General features: G+C 39.8%; 1 protein-coding gene across 5 annotated transcripts in view; it reads right to left on the bottom strand.

Moving 5' to 3' along the window:
- The window catches only part of Mrrf (mitochondrial ribosome recycling factor), a 59,260-nt gene that overhangs the window by 28,848 nt on the left and 17,300 nt on the right, over positions 1-13,112 (bottom strand). For all 5 annotated transcript variants that reach the window (XM_004849428.4, XM_004849430.4, XM_021262123.1 and 2 more), the window contains 2 exons: positions 12,498-12,616; positions 6,322-6,413 (listed from right to left, as the gene is read on the bottom strand). In XM_004849428.4, coding sequence (XP_004849485.4) covers positions 6,322-6,413; positions 12,498-12,616 — 211 coding nt within the window. The remainder of the gene's footprint in view (positions 1-6,321; positions 6,414-12,497; positions 12,617-13,112) is intronic.

Genomic DNA, 13,112 nt, shown 5'->3' on the forward strand with positions numbered 1-13,112 from the left:
CTTGCCAATGCACCCATCTCTACACTAATCAAGGCCATCATCATCTCTCATTTGGGTTACTGTACCTGTACTGTACAGTACTCCTAATTTGTCCCTTGCTTTCACCCTTGCCTTCCCATATTAATCCTCAAAATATCAACCAGAATGATGCTTTCAAAACCTAAGTCATATTACTCTCCTGTTCAAAACTCTTCATTTCACGCCAAGTAGAAACCAAAATCACAGTCTAGCAGTGGTGGCGAACCTATGGCATGAGTGCTGCTGCTGGCTGTTTGTTATTGAAAGTTCTAAAAGGTCTGCCATCTCTGTAGAGACCTTACATGATTTGGTCTCCCCATTCCACTCTGACTTTATCTCCTATTTCTCTGTCCTAAACTCACTCTACTATAGCCATATGAGTCCTCTTGCTGTTACCTGAACATCCCAGACAGATTCCTACCTCGGGAGCTTTGCATTTTCTACTTGCTCTGCCTACTGCTAGATATGAGCATACTTCATTTCCTCCTACCCTTAAGTTAGTTCTCTGCTCAAATATCACCTTTGAAAATGTCTATGAATGTTCTACTATTAACCAGCCCCGGCCACAGAATTCTTTATTTCCTTTTATTATCTTTAAATAAAAGATACTACCCCATGTGTCTGTCTCTATCTCTTCCACAGGCACAGGTGCACACGCACACACACACATACACACACGCACGAGTATGACTACCTCCCCAGCTTAGCCTGGCTTGTTTAGTACTTTATCCTCAGTGTCTAAAACTAGGCTCATAGGAGGTACTCACTAAATATCTGTTCAATAAATTTATGAATTTCCTAGAAATTTTATATTTCAGCATAAAAACCTCTATATTTTTATAAAAGCAGATAAATGATTGTCTGGACTCAGAGGAGGGGGACTGGGAACTGAGCTGCAGGGGTTGGGGGGACTTCCTGGGGTGACTGAATTGCTATATATCATGTTGAGATAGTAGTTACAGAAACATACATACCTGTTCAAAATTCATCATCATGAACATGTACAACAGGTTCATTTTACCACATGTACGTTACACCTCAGAGGGTTGGACTTTTAAAAAGTATCCTGTATCCGAGACTGCCTCTCTAACCAAAAAGTAGCATACAAATTCATTGTCAGATCATGCATCCTGATTTGAGCATTGGTAATTATGTTCCACATAGTTTGTATTATATAATGTGATGGTTAATCTTTTTTTTTTTTTTTTTGGTACCGGGGAACAAACTTGGGTCCTTGCGCTTGCGCAGCAGGTGGCGAAACCACTGAGCTAAATCCCTGGCCCATGATGGTTAATCTTGATTGTTAATTTGAACTGAGAACTGCCCAGGAAATTAGTAAAGCACACTTCTTGGTGAGTTTGTAAGGAGGTTTCCAGAGACCAATGATTGGCCTGTGAGACAACAAACTGATGAGGGAGACCCACTCTGAATATGGACAGCACCATCCTGTGTGTGTATCTGTGTGTATGATGTGTGTGTGTTTTGAACCAAGGGGAAAAAGGAGCCAAGGAGTGAGAATGTGAGTGTGCTTTCTTCCACCATGATGTTTTTGCCTTGCCATAGGCCTAAAACCAATGGAGCCAGCGGTCCATGGACTGAAATCTCTGAAATCATGATCAAGATAAATCTCTCCGCAAGTTGATTTTCTCAGGTATTTTGTCAGTGACAATTATGGCTTGTATCTAGATATCCTCCCAAAGTCTCATGCAGTCATAGGTAGGGCTTTTCGGAGGTGACTGGATCTACAGTATGAGATGCTGGGATCAAGAATATGATGCTGGAATTAAAGGCTTGTCACTTATACCTCGCTTGCTTGCTGTCTTCTGCCTGCCCTGCTTCACCATGGACTACTTCTCTTCTGCAATGCCCCTCTGCCATGCCACCCTGCCCCAGAGCTAGCCAACTATGAACTGAAACCTCTACAAACCGTGAGCCAAATAAACCTTTGCTCCTCTTTGGGTGTTGGGTACTTTGTATCGCAACAAGAAAAGTACTAAGACAGTGGCAAAAAACTAACACAATAATTAAATTTTTAAATATCACTGTTGCCCTTTAGTACAAAAACAAGCAAACCAAAAATAAAAACAGAAAGTACTCTTGAAGTCCACAGATGCAAGAATATAGACTTTGAAGCCAAACAGATCCAAGTTCCTTCCTCAACTCAATGTTTACTATTTAAATGAACTTCACCAAATTACTTAACCTTTTTTAGGCCAAGAAAATAAATAGCAAGTAACAGAATGAAATGAGTTAAATACAGCAGTTTGTTAGTACACAGTCACTTTACTTAGTATTTTCATACATCCAAATACGACTAGGGTTTCCTAAAAGAGCAATATCAAGTTTAAGTCAGGAGACCAAAGGAAGGGTCACTTGGGATGGTTGTCTGGCTTTGAAATGTCCATGTCTGTAAGTAGCTCAGCACTATGTAAATCTGTTACAAATAAGCATTAAAGCAATCAAGCAGCATAGTGACACTAGTAGAGGTGGTTAATAAATGGTACCCAAAATATGATCACATAAATAGAAAAGAGTATTCCAAAATTCCAAAGAACATTTGCCAGAGAAGAAAACCAAAGCAATATACATTGTCACTCAAATAATCTTACTCAAAGTCTCTGAGGCACAACAGTATCTGGAGTGAGAGCCATGATTAAAAAACTTACAGTTATACATCTGATCCTCAGGGGCTGCAAAAAGGATTTGAAAAGGACCACTCAGGTTCCATGCCTGACCTATTACTGATTTAGGATTTATCTTCCATCTACTTCCCAAAAAGATCAGAAAGCAGATCATCTTAAGAGTAACACGCTCAACAGACTCATTTAAATAAGAATATAAGAATCAGAGGAGTGTAGTAATAGTGAGATAGTAGCTGAGATCTGCTGCAAATGAAAAGGAAACTTAGTTCTGGGCAACCAGAGTTAAGGCAAAAAGCAAACTTGCAACTATCATTAGGCAGAGAAGAATCATGATTAATCAGGAAAGGCACATTTACTCAGAACTAAACTTGAAATTTTACAATCAGAAACAGCCAGACATGGTGGCACATGCCTGTAATCTCAGTTACAAGGGAGGCTGAGGCAAGAAGACAAGGGGTTTGAAGCCAGTCTGAGCAACTCAGTGAAGACCCTGTCTCAAAGATTTTTTAAAGGACTGGGAGTGTAGCTTAGCACTCCCTGGTTCATTCCTCAGAAACCCCTCCTCCACCACAGCCACCACCACCACAATGAAACTGATCCTAGGAATTTATGCTTTTTATTCTCTGTTCCTCCCAAACTCCTAACACAACTTGCTTTACCACTTAACAGCTGCATACCCAGAGCCAATGGTTCACCTCTCTGAATTTCAATATCCTCATCCCTAAAAGAGAATGATGCTCTTACCTATTTGTGAAAGGGAAGTAAGGAAATAGCAACATTTGATAGCATTAACTGGGTATATATTAAGCATCAAAAGCTCTGTGAACATTATCACACTGCTCCACAAATACTCATTTTTCAGATGAGCTCTCTGAGATTCAGCAAGGCAAAGACAGTTGCCACTGTCACAAACTCAAAGCAGAAGAGATGAAACTGAATTTCATGCTTATGTGACACCAAGGCATAAATATTTGTACCTTTCTGCTTTCCCTGTGTATGTCAGGCATCTAAAAGTTCTTGGTACAGAATAGGTGTTCAACTTACTAGCTCCCTTTCTTGTTTTGGTACCAGGGATCGAACTCGGGACCTTGCGTTTGCGAGGCAGGCAACTAGCTCCCTTTCTTGCTCCTTCCTTCTCTCCAAAATTATATATGAATAGAAAATTAAGTTTACTGAAATAATTTTAGCAACTTACATTTTTGTGGTTTCTTTCATACTACTTAATCTATTCTCTACTGTATTAATCTCACCAAGCCTCTGCCTATTACTATGTACAATTCTACCTACTTTACAAATAAAGAACTAGAAGGCAGCAACTAGCCAGTAAGGTGATGATGCCCAGAATCATATGGAAGTCAGTGCCAAAATCTAATAAAAACCTTGGACCTCTTTACTTCTAAATCAACCTTTATTCTCTCACGTGACACAGTCTCCATAACATAGAGCAGATCATTCATTTTTTATCTGGAAAACTACCAAACATGTAACTCAATAAGGGGCCTCATGATCCTACCCACCTTGTCAAAGGAAAGAAAGTATACAAAAAATGAGGTGTGCTGCAGCAGACGGTTTTGGTCCACCAACTTTCTCTTAGATTACACTCATTAACCAAGATAAAATATTGTAAAAAAAAAAAAAGTCCACATCTTTGGAAATTCAAATTATAATAGCTGATCCTTCAAACTTGCACACAATGCACCAAAGGCAATTGTGAAATTCTGTGGGGCTGCAGAGGTACGTGCTGTATTACTGATCCTTGAATGAAAATGTGCCATACAACTGGGCTGCTCTAAGATGAATCCAAGTCAGCAATGAACATTTAGGTGCACAAATCCACAGCATCACAGAATACTGGAGTTTCAGAAGGGACCCAAGAACAACCCTTTCATTTGGTGTTTGAGGAAACTAAAACTCAGGGAAGCAAAGTGGCTTTTCCAAGGTTGTACAGACAGGAAAGCAAGAACTAGAAAAGAAACCTGCTGACAAACTTGTAAACCTTGGTTCTAATGTCCTTGAGAATGTTTAGCATTTTCCAGAATTACTCATCTACACAGAGAGTAACAGAACAACTCTGGATTCGAATCCTGACTGCTACTTACTGGCTATGTGATTTTGGGCAACCCTGAATTTCTCTGAACTTCAGTTTTTTAGTCTATCAACTGTGGGTCACAGTAACTTACACAAATAAGCAATAAGCTGGCAGTAACCCACACAAAGGGCCTCGCACCAGCCTGTGGGCTCCACAAAGGCACTGCATCAGGTCTGTAACTCCCCAGCAGAGCCTGGTAACACATATTCTCCAAAGACTCATTGAGCAAATCAACGAACTTACCAAGCAAATAGTTACTAGACTTGACCCCAGGTCTACATGGATTATAAACACTAGGTTATTTGTTTCCAATGTACATGATTTCAAAGCACGGTGTTAATTCAGCCTTATAGAGTACTAAAGACACAAGCAAACATAAAACAGGAAAAAGTTTAGCATCTGTCGGTATTGGGATTAATTCTTGTTGTGATAATGAGGCTTTGGAATCTACTAAACCTGGGTTTAGGTTTCAGCTTCAGTACAAGTTGTATGGGCTCAGAGATACTACTTTACCTCTCAGAACCTAAATTCCTGTAACTGGAGAGTTTCTTTTTTTGTTTTTCTTTTTTGGTACCGGGGATCAAACCCAGGACCTTGTGCTTACGAGGCAGGCAACAGAACCACTGAGCTAAATCCCCAGCTGTTAAATTCCTGTAACTGGAAAGAAAACTCTCCCTGTGTCTACTCTGTCCTCTACATTCCATATGTTAATAGCAGCCAGAGAAACCCTCACAAAGCCCACCACCAAATCAATCCTTTGTTTCAATCCAACTGCTTCCTATTAAAGTGAGAATAAAGCCCAAACTCCTTGGCATGGCCTATTACACTGAAATCATCAGCTTCTCCTGACCAGGTCAATCCTCTTTCTACCATTCTCTCTCTTAAATTCCAGACACACTGGCTTTCTCGAATATGCCAAGGTATTTCCTTTTTCGATTTAAAAATGAACATACATTTTTAGTCATTTACATTTTCAAGTTCTATTTATTTACATAACTAACCATGTTCTGTTCTCATGCCTAAAATTCTTCAACTAGAAAGAGGGCTATAAAAATAGTTCTTCAAGAAATAAGGATTAGAGATTACAAGTGTCAAGGTGTTTTTCTGATTTGGAGCCTTTGTGCTCTGTTCACTCTGCCTGGGATATCTTCCCCTAGGCTGCTGATGCTCTTCCCAGATTATTTAGGTCTCAGCAGAAATGCTACCTCCTTAAAGGGTCTTCCCAAGCTAACCTGCCCCTGCCACAATCACCCTCACCAAGTCACTCTCTATTGGATGCCACTGGGTTGTCTTTCTTTATAGCATTTCATTACCTCCTTTTTTTTGTTCTGACTTCTCAACTACATGAGGACAAGGTATTTCTCAAGCTTACTGCTACATACCCAGCATCTAGCACATAACAGACACTCAATAAATATTTCTAAATCCGTAAACTTGATTTCAAAAGATGTTTGTTAGAATAAAAGATCCAGGTAAGACATGCTATTGGCCTGATAGTACAGTAAGGCATTGGTTTCCTTCCAAAGACCATCACCCCATTTCATGAAATATGTGAATTTCAGCCAAACTTACTTAGGAATGGGTACCCGAATTAGCGTCCCTTCCACTTCTGGGTTCAGATTCATTCCACTTTCTCTTATAGCCTTGATAGCTGCAGCTGTACACTGAAAACCAGATCAAAAGGTAAACAGAATTAGTAAATAATTATTACCAGATGCAAGCCCTCTGTCGATAACTGGCAACCCATCTTAGCAGAACATGGAAACATTTAGTTCTGTTACCAGTAAGATCAGGAAGTTACATTGGTGTAGAGTGCTTTGATCAAGCTGAATAGCAAACTATGTCCACTCCTGGTACCAGTGTACTGCGGAAGGAAAAAAAGAAGAAAAAATAAAAAGAAAACAGCTCTGCTTCTTTGAAAAGATTTCAATGGTTTGAGGCAACACAGATCAAAACCACAATAAATCCTCAAGGGAGGAGGCCTGGTCTCTGCAAAGATTGGTGTAAAGACAGATGAAAGATTTCATACGTTAAAAATTCCAATTGACATTTTACATTCAGAATATACCAGTGCCAATTTGGAATGAGTAAATAAATTTAATTTAACTCATTCACATCTACACTCACACCAAACTCACTCGGTGTACAATATCTAAGCTGGTGTGGGCTCTAGAGAAGGTTGTACAGTACAGTAGTTGAAAGCATGGGCTTTGGAGGCAGAAGGAACTCACTTCAAACACCAGCTCTGATAATCACATGGCCCTGAGCAGCAAGCACAACTTCTCTGAGCCACCCTTTCATAATCTGAGAAGATGTGCCACCTAAACCTGATACGTAGTGAGGTAAGATGAGCAACATGTCTTGCTCTGTGCCTGGCACATAGTAACACCAGTCAGGGCAGTTATTAAATAAATTACACACATTTATTAAAAACACATAAAACCACCAAATAAGGATGAGTTGAGGTCATCATTTAGTTGATGCACTGCTGTCCTACCCAACATCCTTTAGGGCTTCACCGACAGATTTGCTCACTAATATGACAGCTGGCACACCAGTATGCTGATTTACCAAAGTGTCTTGCCTCATACTTGATCAACACTGCAACTACACCTGGTATGGAATCCTAAAGGATAAAAAGAAAGCAGCCCAGGAGAGAGTTAACTCCACTGGCACAACAATGTGGAATTCATGAAAACAAGGCCTTTGACATTTTCAAAAGAATTTTAGGCTTGAGCAGAGCCAATCAACATCACTTAGATTCACAGGCCAATTCCTGGCCTTTAGTTCTCCCTAGACTTTATAATTTAAACGAATGGGGTTTGATACACATCTATTTTACTTTTTCAGATATTTGTTACTGTTGTATGGGAAGAAGTGCCTAAATAAAAATTTCATTTTAAAATGACCTTAATTCTACACCTATATAAGCTGTTACTATACAGTCAAAAAGATAAACTAGAACTTCTACAAAGAGATGAGTAATTCCCAGGGGAGGCCATGCACAGAATCTGTGGTCAATGCCTAGAATAGTAAATTCCTAAAATAGTACCTCTGACCACAAATTCTCAGAGTTGGAAAGCATTGGCATAACCAAGCACAGCCCATTCACTATGTATACAGGGAACTGCAGGTTAAGGTCACATCCCTAAGCACAGACATGATCTTCCCTAAGAACCAAGAAAGATGTGAGGGCCCAACTCATCACACTTCCAGTTACTGGCAGAGTTAAGAGGAGATTTAGTCTAATGATACTATTTTATATTTTTGCAGATGCCCAAGCCCAATATATTCAGTAATAAGGGCATTAAAAAGTTGATTTTTTTCAACTAGCCAAAAATAATGTGGAATTAAAGTTAGCAGGAAAAAGAAATGAAATTAATTTTCCTCTAAAAGAGAAAAACCATACTTCTTAATAAAATAAGCATTGGTTTCTGGAGTTAACTATAAAGGGATAATCTCCGATTTGAAGGGGTATCCTGATGTCAAAACTCCAAATCCTCTTCTGTGGCTTCTCACTGAGTGGCTAATAATCCACTATCACCACCACCTCCTTTTCACAGTCTGGCCCAAGTAGTTCCATACAGCTTTTCCCTGTAGGATAAGAGGACTGTGCTCACCAACACTAGCAAGCTGGCCAAGAACTATGGCTCAATATTTATACCTTTCTTGTACTAGGCACAATGACAGGTACATGGTAAGTGCTCAGTAAAAGCCTGTTATATTAGAAAAATTCATCTTACTTTATTTCATGTATATAACCCCACAAAACCTTGACTTATACTTTTTAACTTTTCCATGTTTTTTCAGAGGCCAAAAAATATTAACCAACTGCAGTTTCATTTTGCAAAGAAATCTACTGAAAGAAGCAGTTCTTCTAATATATTCTAGGTATGTATATTTTGGTTTGACATGGTAGGCTGCAAAACTTCAGGGAATTCAGGAGTAATTTTCCCAACATGATGCCTAAGCTACTCATGGTTCAAACAAACAAAAAAGGCATATATCCCTATAGAATTTCCATCTCTCAGCTTAGTCTTTATCCCCTTACTACAGAAGGGTACTCACTATTATCCCAGGGAAAACTGATTGCTCTCAAGTGGCAACACTGACCAACTGGTTATGACTGCTTGGAGTACTATGTTCAAAAGAACACTAACCATCACTTCTCGGCCTTTTGGCTAAGATCAAGTGCAAAAGAACACTAACCAAATGATGACAAAACTTTGGTAGACTAGTCCTTGAAAACCTGGGTTCAATCTGTCTTAGTCTCTCATCACTGGGACACAGAACCTGACATGCACAATGTAAAAGAGGAGAGGTTTATTTTGGCTCACAGTTCTTATAGGTTTCAGTCCACAATAGGCTGGCTCCAAGCCAGGAAGGCACTGTAGATAGGCACAGCAAAGGAAAAGCTGCTCAGATCATGGCAGCCAGGAAGCAGAGAGAAAAGGGAGGACCCACAAAGGAGATGTATATTCCACAACAGGTCACAACCCCAGTGAACCACCTTTGAACTAGGCCCCACTTCCTAACATCACAGTAAGCTATAGTGACCCAGTGGTCCAATCCTCTTCCATAAGGCTCTTGAAGGACATCTAGATATAAACCATGATGTGTCAACTCTGTCAGTGCCATATCAATTATCGGCCTTTCATTTTCTTTCTTTCTTTTTTTGTTTTTGGTACCAGGGATCAAACTCAGGACCTTGCGCTTGCAAGGCAGGCACCAGAACCACTGAGCTAAATCCCTGGCCCTGCCTTTCATTTTCTTTATACCCCAGTGAATCCCTAGAATATAAGGTCTATGAAAACAGAGATCTAGTCTGTCTTACTTATCAGTCCATTCCTGGAACCTCAAATGAACCTAATCACTTGCTCAGAAATATGTGAATTATGAGTGAACAGCGCAAGAACAGGCTTTTGTGTCAAACAGCTATGTTTAAATTGGTTCTATCACAACAGTGAATCTAGGGATATTTTACTTCTGAGCCTCCATTTCCTTACCTATAAAATGGAATAATAATGCTATTTTTGCTGTTGATCCTGTGAAACGAGATAAGAAAGTGACTGGCAATACAACAAACACTCCATACATATTAGCTCTTTTCCTTCCACAAGAATAGTAATGGAGCCTGTGGAATTTTTTCTTTTATTTGTCATGTTTTGTTCAAATGATGCTGCAGTTTTTGTTTCCTTTTTTCCTTTTCCATCATTAACTCTAGCTTTAGGCAAGTTTATGGAAGGCAGCAACCACATATATCATTTATCAAGCAGGACACGTGTTAAACAAATGCAACAGAGTTTTCTGTCTTCAATGCATTCAAAAAGATTATGCATGTAAATCTGCATCATGTCACTATGGTATGACACAGAAATGCTCATATTTGGAAAGAAAACCAACTGCATGTGAAACAGAAAGGAATTATATAAACACAGTGGATTAGCTCAGCATTTTGAAGCTATGAAACTAGGTACTCCATAGACAGCTTCTAAGCTAGAGGAAAGAAATGTTTAGTTAAAGCTATTTGCTTAATATATACACCAGATGAGATAAAGGAATTCAAAAGACAATGTATCTCACACTTCCTCACTCTGTCCCTGTAAATGAACCTCTCTACTGAGGTGCTTGTTAAGCTTTTTGCAAAAGCTAGGGTATTTCAACTTGGAGAGATGGCAAAGATGCATGCCTTGGTCAAAAGATGAAAGGTATACTCCAACCTCCTAAGAAAAAACTAAGCTGTGAATACCTCCCCCTGCCTCCTAATATGCTCTGGTGGTCAATCAGATGTTTTTTTTTGAATACCATTTGCTATTTAATAACAGAAGTGGCTGGCTCTGAAAAGCAATCTGCCTGAGGTCTTCAAACTGTGTAATTGGGAAGCTATTCCCTAAATTGGCCCACAGTGCCTACTGAATTAGATGAACAAGGCAGAGAGAGAGGCCTCAGTAGTTTAGAAAGGGCCAGTAAAGGAAAGTGACAGTTTCCTTTTCATCCATTTCTGTGCTCCTCAGTAACTCTAGGAATGAGTGCCACCCTTCCATCAACCTAATGACAAGTATTCATCCCCCTCAAGGAAAATTTATTGAGTACTTCCTTGTGCCAGGAACTTTGGAACTGGACACAACAAACAAGTTAGATATGACTCCTGTATTTCAAAGTTGTAATCTAGTGAAAATGAGATGGAAATAAGCATGTAAATACATGTATGACTATTAACAGTGGTAAGGGAAATTAAAAATATTGTGTTGCATGTGAGACCTTAGTGTGGAGAATAATTTAGATTTGGCAAATCAGGAAAAGGTTCCCCGAGAAAGTGTCATTTATGTTGTGATCCAAAATAAGTGTACTAATTAGCCAAAAGTGTCCCAAGCAACAAGAACAGTATATGCAAAGACCCAGAGGGTACAAAGGACTTGGTGCATCTGAAGAACTGAAACACCAATGTGGGTAGAGCAATATGCAAGGATGACAGTGGGACACGACTGGAAAGAATGAAGACAGGGGGAGGCCAGACCATGAGAAGTCTTCTAGGCTACAATAAGGATTTTGCACTTTTAATTTCTTAAAGATTACTTAAATCCACTAATAGACTTAAACCTGGAAGTGATACAGTCCAATATACACAATACTTTTAAAAGCTCACCCTGGCTATAAATGGAGAATGGAGTACAACAGTGGTGAGTAACAGCATCCCCACAGGTGTGCCGGACATTATCTACAAGAACCCTCTAATTCGAAACAGTATGTCCAGAGTAAGAGCTCTCCCTTTCTACAATCCCTAACCTACTCTGTCAAATCCTGCATATTCAACTTTGGCCGACCTCTTTAGGGCAGACTACTGAAACAGACCATGAGAACAGGAAGATTTCTTCATTTTGTGTTAGCAGATGTGGAACTGGAGGCCCACTGAGTGAAGCCAAATGCCCAAGGTCAAACAGCCAGTTAGAAGTAGAGATGGGACCAGTTCCCAGTTCCTCTAGGACTTTCAACCCAGGCCGATTCCTAGTGGATCGATGAGAGGCCCAATTATTTTCCCCAACTAGACTTAAAATCATATACCTTCCAAGGCTGCGATGATTTAATGCAACCTATCTTCTAGTCTCCCATCATGCTCTGTGCAATATTCTGCAAAGGTCAGTTTAGCTTAAAAGGTATATGATTCCTAAAGGGTCTGCTCCAAATGAATACAGATGCAGAATACAAATGCAGAGGTCACAAACTGGGGTCCCTCATGTCATTTCTGGTTGATTAATTTGTTTTATTTGCCACAAAGTTTTTTAAAAAGAAAAATGAATTAGTCATCAACATTTAGTGAATAGCTTCTTATGGAAATAAAATCATAATATCTGATAACGATAATTACAAGGCCTACATTTTTGCTTAGCAATGATGATGATGAGCAGGAACTGAGCAGAAGTGCCCCCTTCAGATTGAGAACAGGCTCTCCAGTTTACCAGAGTCCCCCTCATTGGCCAAGCGTCAATCACTGTATCTCCATTATTGCTTTTCTTAGATGGAAGTTCATTTCAGCATTTAAATTACTTGCTTGGCCTCTATCACATCTGAGTTTAACAAGAAAGGAATTCAAAGAGGAAGAGAGCTTTCCTTATCCTTGAGTTCCCTTTATTAAGTCTTCTTTTTTGTTTCGTCACAAGCTGAAGGTATCACTTCCTCCTGACTTGACTCAACCTCCTCCATTCCAAAAGAGATGGGAGAGAGGGACCCTCTTAGAAAGGTCACCTTACCTCGGGGAAGCTGGCCATATTCACCAAAATCAACTGTGGTGACTTCATGGAGATTTGGCTAATCTGGTTTAAAGCAAGCTTCCCATCAGCAGTTACCACAGCAATATGATCGAGAGATCCTAAAAGAAAAGTTACATAGTTTTAGAATTCCAAATATCCTTAGGAGCTCCACAGCTAAGTCTCTATCTAATTCAGATTCTACAAACACTCAGGGATCCTTTATCAGTGACAAGATTGTTCAAGGAGCTTTAGTAGGAGCAGCAGCTTCATGTGATGGAAAGAGCCTGAAATGTGAACAGCTAGCAACTAGGGTGGGCAGCTATTCTGGCTTGCCTGGGACCAAGAGGTTTCCTGTGACACAGAGCTTTTAGAAAGAAAACTGGAGGGCCAGGGATTTAGCTCAGTGGTGCCGCTACCTGCCTCACAAAGTGCAAGGCCCTGAGTTCGATCCCAGTACAAAAAAAAAAACAAAGAAAGAAAACTGGAAAGAGTTGGGCCAGGGATTTAGCTCAGTGGTTCTGGTGCCTGCCCGCAAGGTCCCAAGTTCGATCCCTGGTACCAAAAAAAAAAACAAAACTGGAAAGAGTTGATCACCCATACAGCAACTAAACCATT

This window comes from Heterocephalus glaber, unplaced genomic scaffold (genome assembly GCF_053883595.1).
Source record: "Heterocephalus glaber isolate CG9 unplaced genomic scaffold, H.glaber_assembly_v1.0 deba00001479, whole genome shotgun sequence".
Lineage (NCBI taxonomy): Eukaryota > Metazoa > Chordata > Mammalia > Rodentia > Bathyergidae > Heterocephalus > Heterocephalus glaber.